Below are 20,931 nucleotides of genomic sequence, written 5' to 3' on the forward strand. Positions count from 1 at the left end.
CTTCATAGCATCTCCACAATATATGTTTTAATTGCATAGTTATCACTGGTACAAAGAGAGGTGCCTTTTGATTGTCTCTGATAGACAACCACTTCCAACCTCTGTTGGAAGTTATAGATCCATGTTAACATAAAACATATTTTAGCACACAGATAACATAACGGCTGTGTCCATTAGAGACAAAAGTATTCTCTTAAAAATGCAGTGTGTTTTTCTGTGCATATATTGTGTCCTTGTGTGTTGGAGTGGTGTGGTTACACTAGATTTATATTTGCTATTCTCTTAAATATGTTTTGTGTCTTTTATTTTATTATTTTCTGAAGACTTTTATTTTGGTTATCTGTACTATGACGTGGATAAGGGAATTAGGGTATAACGTTGACTACCTCTTAGTTTAATTCTGTCTGTGAGACATGTAAGCATGCTGTTATTGTTTTTGTTTACATCAAACATGTCTCTGTATTTCCTTATCGTTTAATTCATGTTTATTGTAATGAACAGATCTGTGAGTTATAAAACTCTTTCATCACCCCCATAGCTGAATGGTAGAAGCCATGACCCTGATTTAGTGGGTCAGTAACATGGTTTCTTCCTCTCGGACACATAAGGGACAGTGAGAGGTATGTGGGGTCAGCGCGCAGAATGTTTTTAGTTTTTTTATTAACCATGTACATGTTAGAAATATTTTGTTCGTGTACCTGTGTTCTTATAATGTTGTATATTGTACATAGGTCCAAGAAGGCAAGATACACGATTTAGTGACTTACTGATTTTAGTGAATTACTGTGCAGGTTTGCAATGTTGTAAATTGTATATATGTTGTGGTTTATGTTATGTTATTATTGCACTCCCTTGGACAGTGAGAGGTGCAGGAAGGAGAGATGGCTGTGACCATATTGTGATGTTTACTGTCATTTGCACCACAGAGTATAAAAATATGTGATCATTGGCTGTGTATCAAAATTCACTTGATCTCTGTACTCCCTGTATAACATACAATGTAGCAAGTGAGTGGATATTTTCTATAATCTATTTGTTTTCAGAATTTGCCATGGGAAAGCCACTGTTGGAGAAAAGTCATACATCCACAGGATCTCAAAAGAGAGGGAAAAGGTAGATATTAATTAAATTGAGAGTATGTTTATTGGTGCCATTTCAGCTTATTTTTTACATTCTGTAAGAATAGTTTTAAAACTAAAACAAGCTTGGAAAACAGATCAGTTAATTACATAAATAAACAGGGATCAAAAAGTATTTATATAAGATAGTATATTCATATGCCTCTCCATAAATCAAAGTAACATGCAGCCCACAAATGAGAGCCAGATATGCTCTAACTACAGGTAAAATAAAAAAATAGAGTCCCAGTTTTTATATAATTGCATATGGTTTGTAAAACCTTACAGGTTTTCATAGAGTAACTCTGTTGTCTTTGGCCCACTTCTTCAGAATTCGAATTATATACTCCACCTGGGGGTTCCCTGTACTCCTCAGCATAGGCAGGACCTCCTTCAGTGTCTCCCTAGCACAATGCAACACAAAGAAGTCAATGATCATACTGGTAAAGTTTTCATGAAGAGTTTGGCGTAAGCCCTGAAAAAAGGTACTATTTCCAAACAAGCATGGGGCTTGTACATTTACATTAACAGCATTTATCAGACGCCCTTATCCAGAGCAACTTACAATCAGTAGTTACAGGGACAGTCCCTCCCTGGAGCAACTTAGGGTTAAGTGTCTTGCTCAGGGACACAACGGTAGTACGTGGGATTTGAACCTGGTTCATAGGCGAGTGTGTTAACCACTAGGCTACTACCACCACTAGTATAGTGTACACTAGTATAATGTCAAACACAACCTCAGGATTTAGATCAGCCGATAATAAAAAAAACACTTAGTTATCTGTATCTTGAAGCAAAATGAACTACCCTTTTTATTGGTGTGCAATAGGTTTATGTTAAAAATTGGAAGACTGATCATTTTGGAAGACTTAAAGTAGCAATAGGAGCACAGAGGATGCAGTCTCCATAGCGCTGCACTCTGTACTCACACACCTGGACAAGCAAAACACATATGCACGGATGCTGTTTGTTGATTTCAGCTCAGCATTTAACACTGTCATCCCCTCTAAGCTAATCTCTAAACTTAGAGCCCTGGACATCAACACCTCACTTTGCAACTGGATTATGGACTTTCTGACCAGCAGACCACAGCATGTAAGGTCAGGCCACATCCGCTCCACTACTGTCACGCTCAACACTGGTGTACCACAGGGCTGTGTGCTGAGCCCCTTCCTCTACTCCCTCTTCACCCATGACTGCCGACCTATGTATGGATCAAACTCCGTTATTAAGTTTGCAGATGACACCACGGTGATAGGTCTCATCGACAACAACGATGAGACTGCCTACAGGGAGGAGGTCCAGCATCTGGCCACTTGGTGCACAGAAAATAACCTTCTTTTAAACACCACCAAGACCAAGGAGCTCATTGTGGACTTCAGGAGGGAGAGAAGAGGCTCGCATGATCCCATCCACATCAATGGGATGACTGTGGAGCCTGTTACATCCTTCAAGTTCCTGGGGACCCACATCTCAGAGGACCTGTCCTGGAGCATTAACACCTCCAGCCTGGTCAAGAAGGCTCACCAGCGCCTCTTCTTCTTGAGAACATTAAAAAAGAACCAGCTACCCACTACCATCCTGTTGAACTTTTACCGCTCTACAATAGAGAGCATCCTTACCAGCTGTCTCACAGTGTGGTATGGAAGCTGCACTGTTGCTGAGCGTAAGGCGATGCAGCGGGTGGTGAAAACTGCCCAGCGCATCACAGGGACTCCACTTCCATCCATTGAGGAAATCCAGAGGAAGCACTGTCTGCGTCGAGCTCGCAGTATTCTTAAGGACTCCTCCCACCCGGCCCACGAACTGTTCTCTCTCCTGCCTTCAGGCAGACGCTTCAGGCTACCACGGACAAGAACCAGCAGACTTAGGAACAGCTTTTTTCCCAGAGCTGTTTCCTTGCTGAACTCCTCTGCCCCCCCCATACACTCTTGATAATCACTGCACTGCACATATCACTTTGTACTGCACATATCACTTTGTACTGCACATATCACTTTATGTATAGCACATACCACTTTATGTATATATATATAACTTAACTTATTTGAACTGTATCCTGCACTTGCTGCTTATTGCACTTCTGGTTAGACCTAAACTACATTTCGTTGCCCTGTACTTGTACATGTGTAATGACAATAAAGTTGAATCTAATCTAATCTAATCTTAAACTCGCATCCATCAATGTTACATACAAATTTGGTTTCTTTTAAGTTTCATCTATTTATTTAAACCCTGAGGATGGCTAGCAAACAATGTGCTTATCGCAGTTTGAAGATGTAATTTACCTGGCCTGACATTGTTTTTGTCATTGCACACAATGAAATGTCCTCATCTTTTAGCTCATCACCTTAGTGAGCAGTGGGCAGCCATGAAAAGCACCCAGGGTGCAGTGTGTGGGGATTGTACTAGTTGTTTTTGGTGACCTGTCTTCATTTTAAATTTAAGTCTAGTTTTTGCATTAAACTGTTATTTTAGTCTTTATTAGTCTAAGTTCATGTCCATACTCATTTAAGTATCGTCAAGATTCCATCAACTAAAAGTCTGAGCATTTTAGCCATGTTTTAGTTAGAATTATTCATAAATATTTTAGTCTAGTTGTAGTCAACAAGGATGACCTTTTGGTCAAATTTTAGTAATGCAATATATTTAAATGAGTCAATATAGTATAAGTACCCAGTAGAACAGACAAAAACAACATTATTTTAGACAAATCTATTTCATAATTTAAACAAGGTTTTCTTACTATTGTTATTATTTCTTAATATAATTGTTACCTTATAGACGCAGGAATACACAGAAGACTTTCTGATTTGTTCTGTGTTTTTTTTACCCCACATTCTGTTTTCTTTTCCACTTCTTTTCCACTTCAAGAAATAATTTTCTCCCAGCCATCTGCTCACCAATCAGAAGTATCTTCTAATTAATGCATATTGCAGAAATGACATCTCGATTTCATCAATGAAAATTTAAAAGGCATTTTAGTATACTTTTTTCATTTGTAAACCATATTTAGTCTAGTTTTTACGTGACAGTTTTTACATATTATATGGTATATTTAATTATAGTTAATTACAGCATTTATATCTTGTCTCATCTTAATCATGTCAAAAAGGTTCATTTACAAAGATATTTCGTCATAGATTTTGGTGACGAAAACAACACTGGATGGTACCTTGACCAAGGGGACCTCAAGTGGCACCTTGACATTGTGGTATGTGAAGCGGCAACCTTTTGGTCACAAGTCCGCTTCCTTACCTGTTAGGCCTCTACTATCCCAGGTCCAAACTCATGCAAAAACTCCCCCATTAGATCTATTCACATTATAACTCACATACATTATTGTTCTGTCCTCTTTACTGAGCAGTGTGAAAAGCAAGAAAATCACATTATAGCATGCAATTGCTAATAACTTATAACAATAACTACAAAGTCTAGGTGTACATATGTAATATTGCACTCCTAGATATTAACAGCATGTTAATGGAATATTAACATTGGTTTATTCTAAGATTAATATTGAGAACTCAATAACCAAAAAGATAATAACCACACAGTTCATGGCAGATGACACACTTGTGGATTATACTGCTTCACCTTGCTTTGCCAACCAATCCAAGTATGATGGCTGTCCTCACCATTTTTGAACAAGATATATGCAACTGCTGCTATGGCCATCATTAAAGCATCTGAGAACATACAATCTCTGATGGCTTCTTTTTCTTTAAGCAGGGGATAAAGCACCAACATCTGGTATGATGACGCGGACGTGTCTCTGGAAGACGAGCTGAACACCTTCTCGATTCAAAGCTGCAGCTAAAGACGTTAGGGATGCTAAGGCTAGTGCTGCCAACAGCTGTGGCCAGGAAAACACTGCCAGCACCAAAAATGTGTTTGACGTGAAGAGAGCCTTCAGGAGAGTGAACACCAGGAAAGCAGCAGGACCAGATGGCATCTCAGGTAGAATCCTCAGAACATGCGCAAACCAGATAGCACCTGTGTTCACAGAGGTCCGAACAGCACTCAGCCACCTGGACATTCGGATAGGAAATTATGTTAAAATGCTCTTCCTTGAAGACAGTTCAGCATTTAACACACTCACCACCAAGCTGGAGCACCTGGGACTCAGCTCATCTCTGTGTCAGTGGGTCTCCCAACTTCCTAACTGGCAGACCACAGGCCACCATCACTCTCAGCACTGGAGCCCCCCAGGGCTGTGTTTTGAGCCTCCTGGTGTACTCTCTGTACACCCACGACTGTGCAGCCACTATAAACTCCACTACCATCATTAAGTTTGCTGATGACACTGTCGTGGTGGGCCGGATCTGAAAATGACGAGACAGCCTACCTGGAGGAGGTTGGAAATCTGGAGAATTTGTACCAGAGGAACAATCTCGACCTGAACATCAGCAAGACAAAGGAAATGATAGTGGACTTAGGTGGGCCAAGCAAGAGAGGATCTACCAGACCCCTGTCATCAACAGGAGCCCAGTAGAGAGAGTGGACAGCTTCCAATACCTCAGTGTTCACATCACGCAGGACCTGTCCTGTGGTCCTGTCACATCAACACCATGGTGAAAAAGGCCCGGCAGTGTCTTTACCACCTTGACGCCTGAGAGACAAGGTGCTTAGGAACTTCTGCTTCTGCACCATAGAGAGCATCTTGACAGGAAACATCTCAACCAGGTTCGGGAACAGCACCATGCAGGACAGGCGAGCCCTTAAGAGTGTGGTCCGAACAGCTGAACGCATCATCTGTACCAAGCTCCCTGACATTCAATCAATCTACAGTAAGTGGTGCTGGACCAGGGCCAGGAAGATAGTGAAGGATCTCAGCCACCCCAAAAATGAACTGTTCTCTCTGCTGTGATCAGCGCTTCCGCTCCCTGAAGGCAAACACAGAGAGAATGAGGAGGAGCTTCTTCCCACAGGATATACAAGCTCTCAACCACAACACTACATAGGACAGAACTCTAATACACTCCAGCACTTTCAAACAACTTCTGGACTATCCCCCCAGTCACTTACACAACTTCACTTTACACATTTGCACACCTTCACCCTACTTGGTACATATATTTTATGTTTAAAAACATAAATTTGTAATATTTGTACATTTGTAACACTTGAAATATTTGTAATATTGAGGTCAATAGCAGTCACACAAGCATTTCACTGGATATCATACCGTTTACCGTGACAAATAAAATTAGGGAGTTGTTGGGATTGTTGTCATTGAACCACAAAAAAAAAAAAACACAAAAAAATTCTGTGCTCTCTTTTCACCAGGAAACAGTGGAACATTTGTTGAATATCTGCAGTGACTGCCACTCTCTAGAGAGTTGTTGAGGTTGGGACCACTCAGAAGAACATCATTTAAGGAAATGCCAAAGTTGAAGACCACTTCTATCTGGCTTTTTAGGATGATGCACACTGAAAAACCTCTGCATGATTGCTCTCAATGAGCTTAACCATAAGAAATAACTATTTTCTTGTGGAAGTTGTGTCAGTTTCTTGTGGAAACTGTTGCATGACAGTAGGTGATTTAATCCCTCTGGTATTTGAATAGGAAGGTTGCCACCTAGCAATTGCTTTTGTTTCTGCAGAATTCCTTGTCCATGATACTCCTGGTCTGGTCTTCAACGATTGTGTCATCCTTTTGAGTTCTCTAAAAGACAGAGCGACCAAGGCTTTAACCCTGTTCATGAGTTTTCAAATGTTCTATGACAACCTTTATTTTTCATTCACTTTAATGAGATTATAACATGGATGAAGAAAGGTTGTTCGTCCATTCTCCAAAGAACTAGTGGCATGTTTATCTGTTCTCTGACTTTGTTTATTTTTAATATATCTCTTCCAAGAAGGAGCATTATGGGAGCATTAGCATCCAGCTTGGAAATCTGATGGCTCACCTTTCGAAGATGTGCATGATGTGCAGCTGCCTCAGGAGTGAGTATATCCATTCTATTTTGGGGAATTTCATTGCATTCTTTTTAATACTGGTCCAGAAATAATTCCCAGTTGACTGTTTCCACGTGTATGGTGTATGGTAAATGTGGGTCTTAAGTAAGCTCCCTAAATTTGCTGTAATCTTTGTTAGTCTGGGGAAGACATCCAGTCTTTTAAAGAGAGCATCTTCTACATGATTGAGAACCTGACTGTCCATCCGCATGACCCACAAGATAACACAAGGAGCAGCGCATATTCACTAATTCCACATGTACAGAATTTAGTCAACATCTTCTGCCATCCCTGTGTCCACCTGATTTACCAGATTCTGCAGAAGACCTACAAGTAACTTCGACACAAGATAAGGTAAGACGATCCTCAATTATTCTTTAATTTACAATATAAAGAAATGCATTAATTTTCAAAATAAGGCTTCATGGTACAACAACCACACCAGTCAACTAAAACAGGACTCATGCAGATTGAAACAGAAATGGCGTTACTCAAAACTGGAAATCAGTCTCAAGAGACTAAAGACAGTCTCATCAAATATCAAAAAGCTCTTTCCTCTGCCAGAGCTGCTCATCTGTCATCTTTGATAGAAGAAAAGAAGGACAATCCTCAATTCTAATTTGACACCAATGGTATCAAACAATGGCTAATGATAATTCCATGGAGCCAACAACTGGGCAGTGGTGGCCTAGGGGGTAAGGAAACAGATTCGTAATAAGGAAGTTTCCGGTTCGAATCCCGAACTGCCAAGGTGCCACTGAGCAAAGTACCGTTCCCACTCACTGCACCCCAGGCACCTTCCATGGCTGCCCACTGCTCGCCAAGAGTGATTAGTTAAAAACAGAGAACACATTTTGTTGTGTGCACCGTGTGCTGTGCTATGTTTCACAATGACAAATAACTTCACTTTCACTTTCCATGAACTGTCCTACTTGACCCACTGCTGACTCCATCTAGTCACCTGCTGAGACTACCTGGGTGCTAATTTGTTATACACAAGTAGACTGCAATAACCTTCATTTGCCATATTTTTGGATGTATTTCATTGTAATCCTGTGCTGACCACGTCAGTTGTGTATGAGAAATTCTAAGCTGTGACTCCACATCGGGTGGCTTTAAGTTCTAAAAAGTAAACATTGTGCCCTTTGAGATTTTTCTTTTTTATTAACATTATTATTATTATTATTATAGTTATATGGTTAAAGAGCAGACCAGAGGACACATTTTCAAATAAATAATGTGGGGGAAAAGATAAGAGGTGTGAGGCAAGAGTGAGAACAGGCAAAAGACCAAGGTCATACCTGGGCTCCCTGCCTGCCAGTATGAGCTGAAAGATTCCTACACAGGCCCCTCTCTTGCCCTCCCAGTACTCTGGGCAGGGGTCAAGGCGTTCAAGAGCATCAAAAGCTTTCGCAGCGTAGTAGAACTGACCCATCTGAGAAAAAGAAGAGCGCTATAGCTTATCCCAAAACCAGAGTCTATTACAAAATTGTATTACAATTAGGGCTGCATGATATATAGAAACATGATCATTATCGGGATACTAGTATACGCGATATCTGTATCACAAAGAGTTGCAATAAATGAAATTTATGCTGCGTCCGAAATGGCATACTATATACTATTGTGACAAGCTATCGCCGCGAGGTCAGGAAAGGAGAAATCGTCTCAATCATTAGGGTTTCAGAATAACGCTTTATATTGAACGGAAGCTAGCAGGTGGCGCCAACAGCCAATACCTACTCCTCCGGCTTCTACGTTCTTCTCCTCCAGCCCTACACCACTATGTCCCGGTGTAAAGTTTCTCCCCTTCAACACGCTACATTAAATCCCCATAACACACACATCCCAAACCCCAACAGAACACATTTACACGTAACATGGTTAACTATTTGCAGTCCCTGGGCACGCCCGTCCTGTCGGCGCGAATCTCATCCTCAAGGCATGCTGGTCCCAACTCATGGCCGGCCTCCGCCGCTACACTATATTGTATGTGAAAAACAGTATGTGAGGCAAGTAGTACACGCTGTACTTCTGCTGTACTTCTATGCGTGCGGCTGGAACCGGACAAGCTGAGTGGTGAATTCATAGTTTTCGAAAAAGTAGATGAGAAGTTCCCGGATGACCTACTACTTCCAGCCAAATTCTGTAGTAGGCATTCGATGGACACTTCACTATCCCATAGGCAGCGGGAGAGGCGTCGTCATATTCGAAACATGGTGGGAAACGGCTCTTTTCAAGTGTAAAATGTAAAAATGTCATTCAAATGTAGTACCTACTCAAGTAGTATGCGATTTCGGATGCAGCATTAATTTATGTGCCAAGCATTTGTGTGTCCAAATTTGACCAATCTTTATACCCGCCTCCCAAGTAGGTAATATAATGCTATTGGCTAGACCGGGCCATGTAATGTTTACATGTTAATATTAATTTTTATTTATGTAAATGTTGACAATATGTTAGTGTTTCCTCTACATACCAATTTATTTGAGGCCTGGACACTTTGTTTAATAGTATTTTCTTATTTCATTTTTGTTTAATAATATTTTTTATATATATAAAAAAAAAATAGGCAAGGAAATATTTTGTTTAAAATATGGTGTGAAATGATGAGTGTATGGTTACATGTAAATAAAAAGTTATCTTTGAAAGCAATTCATATTGTGTTGGCAGGTCTATGGTAACAGCAAACCAGAAATTAGAATATCTGCTGAGGGTTTTAAGTCATTCATAATGTTTTGAAGTCTAAATATTTGCAACTTCCTTGACATATTGTTTCTTTTTAGCCTGAAATTTAATTAGATCAGATGAATATATATTACCTGTTTATATTAGTATGATCATTACATATCTAAATTATTTTTTTTGTAAATAGCTAATAATAATAATAATAATTTAAAAAACATTTCTCTAGGTAAATGTTATATCGCAAGAAATATCATTGTCGCAATATTCAACAACAATATTGCATATTTTCCCAATATCGTGCAGCCCTAATTACAATCCTACTAGGCACCTTATAGCAGTCATTAGCTATGAGCTGAAGGAGCCTGAAGGACTCTGAGGATGTCTCCATCTTCAGATAAAGCTCCCAGGCAAGACGAGCCTTCTTGTTCATGATATCTGCATCAAATAAGTGAATTACAATATGTGTAATGTGTTTCTTCTTATTTCACTCAAATACATTTTTTTTTAAATAGTACGCACAGCAGCGAGTCAGCCAGCTCTTGTACACATAGTCATTCCTGATTTTCTCACTCTGGATGATGAGGAAAACCTATCACAAAACCAATCCATTACATGCTCATCAGGAAGTCATGGCCTTTATTTTACTTGACGTGACTGCAGCATTACCTCCTCCGCCTCCTTGTAGTTCCCCAATGCAGCTTTAGCTTGTGCATAGTTGAAATTAAAAGTGTCATCATTGTAAAAGTAGCTCTACAAGAAAAAAATAACATGGCCTGGTTATGAAAAGCTGCACATATGCAAAGAGTAGCAGGGCAAGCATGTACACAAACCTTGACTGAATTCAAGTAGATGAGCACATCTTCAAACTGCTTGAGAAGGAAGAAGCAGGAGGCCATGCACTGCCGGCCTGGTATCGTGTCTGTTGATGAAATAAAACAAAATCAAATGAGACTGAAAATATGACATGGAAATGCATGGTAATCAGTTAAAAGAACACAAAATGGAGAGTAAAAACTCGGAGAACAGTCTGGGCACTCTAGAGCAGGGGTTTTCAAACCATTTAGCTCAGGTGTCACACTTTTAACTTTTTTTAATTTGACAAATGGCCGGGCCAGCAGCAGATGCATACATATCAGACATAAACATAAAAAAGACATTACAGTGTTCATATTTACATTCACTTGTAGTGGGAACAGTAGTGTTGATCACCCTTCATTTCAGAGAAAGGATTAATATACTAGGTAGGGAAGAAAATGAGCGAGTTGGATGTAAATTGTTGCATGTTTAGTGTGCAGTTAGGCACCATCAGAGGCCGAAAAAGTACTGAAAACGTCATTTAAGTAAAAGTATCTTTGCTTAAAATATACTAAATGTAATTACATAAAAGTACCAATCTAAAAATCTACTTCAGTAAAAGAAAAACAACCACTTAATTTAAATTGAAAAAGTTACTTAGTTACTTCAATTACTTGATGTAAAAAAAGGACTAGTCATAAATCCAACAGCACTAGTTGTTCCTATTCAACTTTTAGGCAACCTTTATGGATTATATGGTCCAGCTCAAACATATAAATAAAAAAGCTAAAATAAAGCCAAAATCGAAGTATCCCAAACCGTAAAAAAATTATCCTAATTTACAAACTGTAAATTTTGCATTTCTGTATTTTGTTCTTTCTATAGCAAACATAAATATATCAGTTGTCTTTACTGACAAATGAGAACACTGACTGCTGATATAAGAAATGAAATAAAGCGCCCTGCCCCACATGGCTACAGTATTGGACTATAAAGCTCTTGTTCAGTTTGAGCAATGAAATGTATGAAACAGATACAGGGTACATGTATATAAGTATTCACAGCCTTTGAAAATTAAAATTGAGCTCAAGTGCATCCTCTTTCTCTTAATCATCCTTGAGATGTTTCTGCAGCTTAATTGGAGCCCACCTGTGGAGAAAACAGTTCATTGGACATGATTTGGATAGGCACACACCTGTCTTTGGGGCAAAGATCTGCACCTAATGCACCACATGGTGCAAGACTAGGCATTACAGGACAAGGTCAACGAATGCAGTCATAATTATGATTTGGGCAATTCTGTACCAATCTTCAGTGGGCCGGATATGTCCCGTGAGCCATAGTTTGCCCACCCCTGGTATATAGGAACGCAGCAGTCAAGAAGGTATGACTGTATATTTTACATTACCGCATTCACTGGCAGAGCCTCCCACCAGCTGAAATAATTGCTGGGCAAACTTCAGCAGCTCCCTCTAAAATAAAAGAAACACATGCAAATTCTGATTGCTCTGGTGTTTCAAACTGACGTGCTGGAAAGTTACAGAAAACTTTACAATGTGGCCGCTGGTGCAGGTGACCCATCACTCACAGATCCAATTTCCTGTCCTAGTGCAGCATTCACAACTCCTTTTAAAATATACTCCTGGCAGAGAGACAAAGGCCAACGTTAACCAACACATTCACCTTGAGATTAATAAAATTAAAGATTAAAGTGTGAATAACATGGTAACATGACAAACCTGGGGTGTGGTGGGCTCCAGGTCTTTGATGAGACTGAATGCCTCCTGAACATCATCTACATATGAAACAGTTGTGTAAAAACTAGATTTAAAAAATCCCAACAGCACTTAACAAAGAAAACGTGACAAATGCAGGTTTACCTTGCCTGAGGTAGTAGATGACCAGGTTGAGCCGAGCTTCAGAAATTACATCAATCAAGGGTGGTAAGACCTGCAAAGCCCCCTCCCCACCTCGAAACACTACCTTGGTGTAGAATGGGATGGTTGAAGTCTACTGCATTATTAAAAATCTCAACAAAAAAAGTGCCACATGGGGACCCTTACCAGGTTGTGTCTTATGAGCTCCTTGGCAAATTCAAAGGAGGTGGACGAAATGTCTATCAGGTTCTTTAGCTCAGCCTAGCAGGGGGAAAGGAGAAAAAATGTCTTTAAAAACAAATCAGCTGCTCAACAGCACAATGTATATATTGCACATAATAATGTAATTATGTTTTTTTCACTGTTTTTGTGATGATGGCTAATGAGGAAAAAACCCTTTAAAGTCTCTATTATAGAAATGTCGAACATTATTTCACCATCTGTTAGGAATGTCAAATACAAGAAAAGTACAATTATTTAATAACAGTGAACATGCATAATAGTGCCACCCATAGTGCCACATTCAAGAAAATAACTTGTTAGGATGGGGGTAGAAACTAGACAATCTGGGTACTATTCTCCAACAGCACTTGTTCACAGGCATCCTCAGGCTTTATGAATAGTGTCTCAGTTATAATACCTCTGCTGCCTTGCCGTTATATAGTCGGAAATGGTTGCAGGCCTTGAGATTGAGAGCAATGGTGGAATCTGGGATGCTTTGCAGATATACAGCTAAGACCTCCTGGGACACGTCGTAGTAGTCCAGCTTATAGTAACACAGAGCTACATAGACATTGAGTGCCAGGAATTCTCTACAAAACACAAAGGGGAGAATATTGTGTAACAGGATGAACATGGCTGACATCTGGGGATCCTGAAGAATAGGTCACCTGTTCTGCAGCAGGATCCTCTTGTAAATGTCTATGGCCTCCTGGTAATGCGAGCGCATGTAATGAATGGAGGCCAGGCTTAGCTGGTCTTCAGTGATGTCCTCCAGGTTCTGATGAAAGCCCATGAGTTTTTTCTCATCATTGAACTGTAATAGATAAAATGCTTTCAATTGTGATAACTCATAAACCATATATATATATCATATATTTACATTGCTTAAACCTTGTGAGCCAAATGGAAGAGGAGCCGGTTCTGCAGTTGACATTTTGGTCCTGGAAAAAGAAAGGGTGGATGGGTGAAAAGGGTAGGCTCTATGACAATAGTTCAGTGAAAATACATCATTGGACAATCAAATGTCTTGCTGCTTCTGGTGAAAACACAGAGCAACGTTTACAATGAGAAGCATCAAACCTTTAAGAGCAGCCTCTTCTGCTTCTTTATAGAGACCCAAGAAAAAGAGCGAGCAACCGAAATAAACCCAGACCTCCAGTGGGCAGTCTGGCTTGAGTGTCATTTCCTTGTATTCCTATTTCAATAAGGTGACAATAGGGTCACAACGAAAAAGAGTTCTAAGTTATGAATGTAGAGATATGTGTATGTGTCCTCTAACTCACTTTGCGCACACACATAAACCCACCTCCATGGCTCTCTTGTGGTCTCCCAAATGAAAGGCACAGTAGCCAATCCAGAGGTCAGCATGTTCTTCACGCTGGAACTAACATAAAGTAGAAAACTTAGACACACAAAAAAATGTATGCAATACAGCATTCAATTATTTGTGAGCAGAGCTTTAGTACACCTTTTTACTAATTACATAACACATTAAAAATGTCAAAGTGATGTACAAAAGCAAGGACATAGTCAATGCCACAACAAAATAAAATTAAAATGTTGGTTGTAGAATGTTTACAGTAAACGAGTCTCGATTAATGACACTGATCCAACAGAAAGAAGAATTATGTTGTTTCGTCATAATTCATTGATTTTACAAGTTTAAAGAATTGTTGACCTACTAAGTTAGAAAAAGCGCTAAAGGCAAATGAATATTTAGTTTTTTGGGTGTACAGTGAAAGTGAAGTGATTGTCATTGTGATACACAGCAGCACAGCACACAGGGCACACAGTGAAATTTGTCCTCTGCATTTAACCCATCACCCTGAGTGAGCAGTGGGCAGCCATGACAGACGCCCGGGGAGCAGTGTGTGGGGACGGTGCTTTGCTCAGTGGCACCTAGGCAGATCGGGATTTAACCCACAACCTTCCGATTACGGGGCCGCTTCCTTAACCGCTAGGCCACTGCTAAAGACTAACACGGTGCACACCGCCCTACCTCCAGCAGCGTCAAGGCCCCCAGGTAGTCCCTTTGGCTTAAGTAGTCTTCCAAACGGGGAATCTTCTTGGCTTTGTTTTTATTTTTATTTTCGCCAGCATCTAAATGTCCATCGCAAACAACCGCTGGCTTCACTCGGGATAGGATCTGCAGGAATAATTAGAGCAGAACCCGTTTGGCCTGCTAGCAAAGTAACTAGCATGATTATAGCATGATTATAAGTATTTAAACAGACGTTAATTTAGCGAGCTGCTGTCCAGCGTTTTGGATTAAATCATTAGCCAGGAAATGCTAAGGTGGTTTATCTAACGTACGCTAACTAGACCGCTTCTAAACTTCTAAACTCAGAGACTCACCATGATTACAGCTAAAAGCTGAAAATATCGTTCAGTAAAGAGGGTGTAGATGAAGCTACGTGCCACGCAGCACGAATCGCGAATTCATCAATAGCTCAAAGTCGACATGTTCTCGATATGTTCTCCAGTATAATTCCGCGGAAGGCGTCTTGGCTGTGTAGGGCGCGTTGCTTGGTAACGTCGCTTCGTTTGTTTGACGTCATCGTCGGTGACTGATCAGATAAAGTAAAAGTAAAGTGATTGTCATTGAGATACACTGTAGCTAGGGTTTCATTCATAATATTTGGGACAAGTTATGTACTCACACCAAATACAATGCAGTGATTATTAGAAGGAGAATCGTCTCAATTGCAGCACACAAGTAGCTATTAACCTAGCACGGACCATACCACTGTTCAATAGCATGGCAGGGTAACCTGGTCATTAGGACTATACCATTGCTAATAATATTAGAGGGGCGATGCAGTGACGAATATTTAACATTTTGCTTTTTAACACATTAACTTTTTAACATTGTGCAGGGTCAGTAAGTGAAGCAGGGCTGTGCGGAACTCCAGGAGTCCGATACCCAACATCCGACCGTCAAGGGCTTCCTTTATTCCTACGAAGAGTCAATCTGCATCAGGAACGGGACAGACGACTAACTGGTATTTTTAGAAACAATATTCTTTTGAGTAGCAATATTCTTTAATTATTTTGAGTTTGTTTTCCAACCACATGTTCACTGTTCATAATATCATAGAGTCATAATTAAACATAACTCATTCAGAGATTAAAGAGACATTGTTTAAACATTTTGAATTGCAGGCTTAATCACTTAATAAAAGTTCAGGCTTAATCTCTATAATTTTTGTCAAACTTGTGCATTAAATGAAAAATCAACAATCACAGTCTATAGTAACTATCCTTTTTGGTATTATTTGATGCTTGTAAATTTGTTTCGCATATTGTAAATTGTTTTTTTATGAAACTGTAATTTAATTATCAAATCTTGTCCACCGTCATCAGGTGATGCGTATTCCACCCTCAATGATCGAATGCATGGCTAATTTAAACCTGTCCTCTAGGGGTGGGTTCCAAAACCTGGTAATTAATCAGTCCAGGTGCCTAATTATAAAAGACCAAAGTATCGATAAACTCTTGTTTACAGTTCTGCGGTCGGTACGGGAGAAAGTTAAATAAACATTAACTAGACCAGCCTTTCGTAATTTGCAATAATATTTGTTACTCGCCTGCGGTTTCACGCATGAAATGTTGTCTGTTCTGCAGTACACAGAGCTCGCGATTGATGATGGCTGAGAGAGACAAATGATCCAAAATATGGTTACACTTCAACCGTGTGAACACAGACAGTGCTCGTTGCAACAAGCGCTACAAGATTTCTGCTTGTAAAGGTGGAAACACAGACAATTTATCAAAACATCTAGCCAAAGTGCATTATGTGCAGAACTTCATCATCCGCCTCCTCAGGTATGCATGCTATGTAAAATGAATGACATAAACATCACATAATGTTTATGATAAAGATATTTAGTAAAAAATCAGTATAATTTAATAAACACATATTCAGTTACATATAGCCTACATATAGGCTAAATGTTTAGAGTATGTAGTAGCCTAAATAAACATCAAACATTAAAATAGGTTCCAAACCTGTATTACTTTTAATCCCAAAGACAGTTAACTAACCCAAAGACCCTTCACACTGGCAGCTAGTGGAAAGATGCCTGAGGAGACAGTGGATGAGTGTCACTTAGCCTTGACCAAGTTCATAGTGAAAAGCCTATATTCATTTCTAATTTCCAATTGTTTTAGGTAACCATCTATCAATATATGAATGTACACAGTTGCATTACATGTAGTAAGATATAGTATAATTATATAAGGCCTGTATATCAGCAACACAATAGATCAATAGATTATTTTAATTTGATAGTTTAAATGGATTAACTCAAACTTGAATTCACTAAACTAGGCATAGATTAAATAGATATTTTTAGTTTATGTTTGTCACTTGTTTCAAAACTGTTTGTACAGTAGTTCTGTGTCGTGATGAAAGTCTGCTAATGACAATTTGCAACACAAGTTCACAAGCTCGCTATGGCCAGATGCTGCTGCTTGTCAGTTACGTGACTTTGAATGATGAGCTTGGAATGATGTACTGATACCATTTTTTTTTTTTTTTTTATACCTGCAGAATGTTACACTGAGAAAGGATTGTCTCTTGGTATTGACCCCAATATAAGGAACACCTGTACACAATTAGACCATTACATGGAAAACACAAAATGAAGTCTGTATTACCCCAATACAATTGCCTCCTTATCCCAAAACACAAAAACACCTTACAAGTGAGGAATTTTATTAATTCAAATCACACATCACAGTAGCCAGGGAGCACTGCCTAGGACCAATCAGCAGTTGCCCCACCCCAGTCACCCGCCTGTGCTGTGGGGGCAGCAGACCAGTCATCGGTGGCCGTCTGGGCACTCCAGTCCTCTGCGCAACAAGAAACATTTCATTAAATAATTGAACGCTTTTGACGTTAGTCAACAGAAAAATCTGCAAAGAAAGAAGCCCCTTTTGCACTAGATCACCTGGAAAGCCTCCTCCTTCAGTGGTAGGGGCAGCCTTAGCAGGCGCACCTGCTAAAAAATAAATAAATAAATAAATAAAAAATTGTAAAACAGAAATAAAATTGTTCCTAATAGTTTATGTACTTCTTGCTAGTCAGGTATTACATTTATTTTACAGCAGTGTAGCGTCAGAACAAACAGAACATAAAATCTTGACCATAAAACTCATTGTACTGTGAACTGATAAATGAAAAAGGACATCGAGACACTGCTCACCCTCGACGGCAGCAGGGAACTGCTGGATGGGTACTGAGGGCACCTGCACCCCATCAGACCAGTCAGTCACTTCAGGCTGAGTGAAATCAGCCACAGGAGCAGTCCACTCACCCTGGAACTCCTCCTTCCCTACAGCCTTCTCGGCAGCAGCCTGTTCCTCCTTCTCAATCTGGGGCGAGAAAGGAGGACGTGACAGCCACTCGTCAAAATGACAAAAAGGGGCATGGTGCCACCCGAATAAGACAAAACTTACCTCCTCAGGGTCCCTGTAAAAATAGAGATCAGGCATGACTTCCCAGGGATGCTCCCTAGAGATGGTGCCCCTCATCCTCAACACCTCCCGGGCCAGCATCCACCACATCAGACCCACAGAGTGTGGACCCTGAAATACAGCAACCACCATGCTTAAGCACTAGTCCCTCCCAAAAAGATTAGTGTGGGGTGTGGGGTGTACCTTGTTGTTGCATGGGATGGCAATGTCCACGTATCTGAGGGGCGAGTCTGTGTTGCAAAGGGCGATGGTGGGAATGTTTACATAGGAGGCCTCAGTCAAAGGCTGGTGGTCGGCACGAGGATCCGTGACTATCAGGAGGCGGGGCTCCCGGAAGGCGGCCTGGATCTGATTGGTAAAGGTACCAGGGGTAAAGCGGCCAGCAAAGGTGGTGGCACCAGTGGCAGAGGCAAACTTCAGCACCGCTCTCTGAAAGCAGATGGAAGTGTGAAGGTCAGAATATTACAGTGATGCAGCGATGACATCTGGCCTGGGTCACTATCAAACCTCAGTTATGTGGAGGATCTTGGTGTCAGCAAAACTCTGCCTGCTCACTACCACACAACCAAATGCTCCATGTGATGTAAAAAAAAAAAGCTATGAATCCAGCCAGCATTTCCTCCTCCCAGTTTTGTTTGTAAATGTTTATCTTTCAGTCAAATTAGAAGCTCTAAACAAGTGAAAGATAACGCTCATTGTTCTGATGCCCAAGTTACCTGACCAGTGTTCCTGGAGGAAATGACGCACACATCAGCCGGGTTCTCAATGGCAACGATGGCGCGAGCCGCCAGAAGAAGCTTCTCCCAGGTTTTCTTAAGATTTATTATATAAATGCCTGGAAAGGAACAGCAGTTAATGTCACGTCACACAAGACAACCAGCCCTAGCAAATTGCAGAAGCAAACCCCACCATCACTCTTTCTCTTGTAGACATAGTGCTCCATCTGGAAGTCCAGATTGGTACCTCCCAGGTGGGTTCCAGCTGCCAGGAACTTCAGCACATCCTCCTCCTTCATCTGAAGGACATCTAGACCTCCGGACATCGTGACCACTTTCCCTGTGCAACGAGTTTTGTGGGAGAGCTAATAAGAAAAGGGGGAAAAAACAAACTGATTAACAGGAAGTTCTCATCCCCAGGAAGAGAACTTGTGGCTCAGGTTACTATCAAACCCCAGTCATGGGGAAGAAGCCCTCTTGGTGTCAGCGAAACCTGGCCTGCTCACTTTAGCACACTTCCGACACCCGAGTACTAACAGAAGTACCAGGCTTTAATAGAGTGCAACACAAGAAAATATGTTTAAAATAATCAAATATTAAACATAAGCTCAGCTTACAATCCTGACTATTTTGAAATGCTTAAGACAAAAAATGGCTCCAAAGTAGTTTAAGCAAGGGAAAATGCTGATTAAATTATACGCATTAGAAAACGAGTAGAAATTTAAAAAAAAAGCGAAATGTAACCCGGAAAATTCATTTAATCGATCTGTACCCTTATGAAATAGCAACTTAATCAATTAGCAATGTCGATCATAGTGTTAAACGCACCGTTGTAATAGAACGAAGCAAATGTGAACAGAAATATTCTTAAGTAGAAAACTACACGTGCGCGTTCAGGCTCGCGGCCTGGAAAAACGAACATCGTACAAACTCGCCATTTTAAATGTTAACGGACTTCTGATCATACACATATATATAAGAAAGTGCTTAATAAAAAGGTGCGGACCACCCAGTCCGTAAAAATACGAAAAAGACTCATTTTAATTGCTTTTTTCCTCACCACGAGACAACGCCGTATGGAGATCTGCACCTCACGGCAAAAAGAGGGCAACCACAGGAAATGACGTCAAATTTATACAGAAATGGCAGCCAATCATAAGCAGGGTATCATTTCTTCTGCAGTTCTACCACCAAAGAAACAGCGACCTTGGTGGTTCGGCGATGTAATCAGTTGCAACGTTGCACAGAATAGAGAAGATAATTATAGATTATATTCAATGGCTTTGGTTTTACATGCTCTACCGTGTTGAGAGAGACACATGCGTGAGACTTGAGAGCCTTTGCATAACTAGTGCATAGATCCCCCTTTTGTCACCAAAACATCAAAGCTTAGACACTAGACCTAAAAAAAATGCCGCGACGTCAGTAGCAGATGCTTTAAATACTGTAAGCGCTAAGGTTGTACCTCCATGGGTGGTAGTAGCCTAGTGGGTAAGACACTCGCCTGTGAAACAGAAGACCCGGGTTCAAATCCCGCTTACTACCATTGTGTCCCTGAGCAAGACACTTAACCTTAGGTTGCTCCAGGGAGACTGTCCTTGTAACTACTGATTGTAAGTCGCTCTGGATAAGGGCGTCTGATAAATGCTGTAAATGTAAATGTAAAATGTCCATGTAAAATGGATCAGACTTGAAGTGGATTGAGATCTGAAGAATTTGGAGATCAAGCAAACACCTCAAACTCGCCGTGTCCCTCCAACCAGACAGATTCTCATAGCTTCTGCACGTCTTTTCACGTTTTCAATAAAGATAATTGAAAAATCTAAGCCCTTTCAACCCCTCTATTTAATGAATAAGCACTTATTGAAAGTGAGTAATTGAGTGAGGAATGGAAATATGTCACAGGTTCAAACCCAAATTAAAAAGAACAAGAGCAAGACACTTAACCCTGAGTATCTCCAGGGGGACTGTTCCTTTAACTAGTGGTTGTAAGTCACTCTGGAAAAGGGTGTCTGATAAATGCTGTAAAAGTAATGAAATTAAAACACTTTGAAATCAATCACATGTATCACTTGT

General features: G+C 40.4%; 2 protein-coding genes and 1 long non-coding RNA gene across 9 annotated transcripts; 1 reads left to right on the forward strand and 2 right to left on the reverse strand.

The window, feature by feature from the left end:
- The first annotated feature begins 1,041 nt into the window (after window positions 1-1,041).
- LOC114787165 (uncharacterized) lies at window positions 1,042-17,774 on the forward strand. Of its 2 annotated transcripts, XR_003749310.1 has the most exons (6): window positions 1,042-1,113; window positions 6,980-7,067; window positions 7,393-7,433; window positions 15,538-15,663; window positions 16,286-16,486; window positions 17,214-17,774. It is a non-coding gene; the product is annotated as an uncharacterized LOC114787165 (long non-coding RNA). The 2 variants fall into 2 exon arrangements; XR_003749309.1 differs by lacking the exons at window positions 1,042-1,113; window positions 6,980-7,067; window positions 7,393-7,433 and adding an exon at window positions 14,506-14,684 and having other exon boundaries at window positions 17,214-17,767.
- On the reverse strand, window positions 1,121-15,401 carry ift56 (intraflagellar transport 56). 5 transcript variants are annotated; one of them, XM_028975009.1, is made up of 19 exons: window positions 15,322-15,390; window positions 15,017-15,228; window positions 14,661-14,807; window positions 13,968-14,045; window positions 13,742-13,856; window positions 13,553-13,602; window positions 13,330-13,475; window positions 13,080-13,251; window positions 12,626-12,700; window positions 12,443-12,545; window positions 12,302-12,357; window positions 12,151-12,204; window positions 11,971-12,034; window positions 10,598-10,686; window positions 10,434-10,517; window positions 10,287-10,356; window positions 10,096-10,202; window positions 8,381-8,514; window positions 1,121-1,522 (listed from the first exon to the last, which is right to left on the reverse strand). In XM_028975009.1, the coding sequence occupies exons 2-19, from the start codon at window positions 15,017-15,019 to the stop codon at window positions 1,411-1,413; spliced, it is 1,659 nt and encodes a 552-aa protein (XP_028830842.1). In that variant the 5' UTR covers window positions 15,020-15,228; window positions 15,322-15,390; the 3' UTR covers window positions 1,121-1,410. The 5 variants fall into 5 exon arrangements, 4 of the variants coding, with proteins under 4 accessions (XP_028830842.1, XP_028830843.1, XP_028830841.1 ...); XM_028975010.1 differs by lacking the exon at window positions 1,121-1,522 and adding an exon at window positions 5,417-6,004; XM_028975008.1 differs by lacking the exon at window positions 1,121-1,522 and adding an exon at window positions 6,011-6,786 and having other exon boundaries at window positions 15,017-15,401.
- Window positions 17,358-19,962, reverse strand: rpsa (ribosomal protein SA). Of its 2 annotated transcripts, none has more exons than XM_028975013.1 (8): window positions 19,916-19,962; window positions 19,049-19,220; window positions 18,856-18,974; window positions 18,323-18,568; window positions 18,122-18,250; window positions 17,869-18,037; window positions 17,614-17,661; window positions 17,358-17,515 (listed from the first exon to the last, which is right to left on the reverse strand). In XM_028975013.1, the coding sequence occupies exons 2-8, from the start codon at window positions 19,179-19,181 to the stop codon at window positions 17,421-17,423; spliced, it is 939 nt and encodes a 312-aa protein (XP_028830846.1). In that variant the 5' UTR covers window positions 19,182-19,220; window positions 19,916-19,962; the 3' UTR covers window positions 17,358-17,420. The 2 variants fall into 2 exon arrangements, with proteins under 2 accessions (XP_028830846.1, XP_028830845.1); XM_028975012.1 differs by having other exon boundaries at window positions 17,614-17,664.
- Between the last annotated feature and the right edge of the window lie 969 nt (window positions 19,963-20,931).

Source organism: Denticeps clupeoides, chromosome 3 (assembly GCF_900700375.1).
Source record: "Denticeps clupeoides chromosome 3, fDenClu1.1, whole genome shotgun sequence".
In the NCBI taxonomy this organism is placed as follows: domain Eukaryota; kingdom Metazoa; phylum Chordata; class Actinopteri; order Clupeiformes; family Denticipitidae; genus Denticeps; species Denticeps clupeoides.

Bases quoted from the DNA above. Each gene is read 5' to 3' on its own strand.
- ift56 (XM_028975008.1), bottom strand. The intron at 13,857-13,967 runs GTGGGTTTATGT...TTATTGAAATAG, and splicing joins ACCACAAGAGAGCCATGGAG to GAATACAAGGAAATGACACT. The intron at 10,357-10,433 runs GTAATGCTGCAG...GTTTTGTGATAG, and splicing joins ACTACAAGGAGGCGGAGGAG to GTTTTCCTCATCATCCAGAG.
- rpsa (XM_028975012.1), bottom strand. From the start codon at position 19,181: ATGTCCGGAGGTCTAGATGTCCTTCAGATGAAGGAGGAGGATGTGCTG. The intron at 18,038-18,121 runs GTAAGTTTTGTC...TTCTCGCCCCAG, and splicing joins TTTACAGGGACCCTGAGGAG to ATTGAGAAGGAGGAACAGGC. The intron at 17,516-17,613 runs GTGATCTAGTGC...CTTGTTGCGCAG, and splicing joins TGAAGGAGGAGGCTTTCCAG to AGGACTGGAGTGCCCAGACG.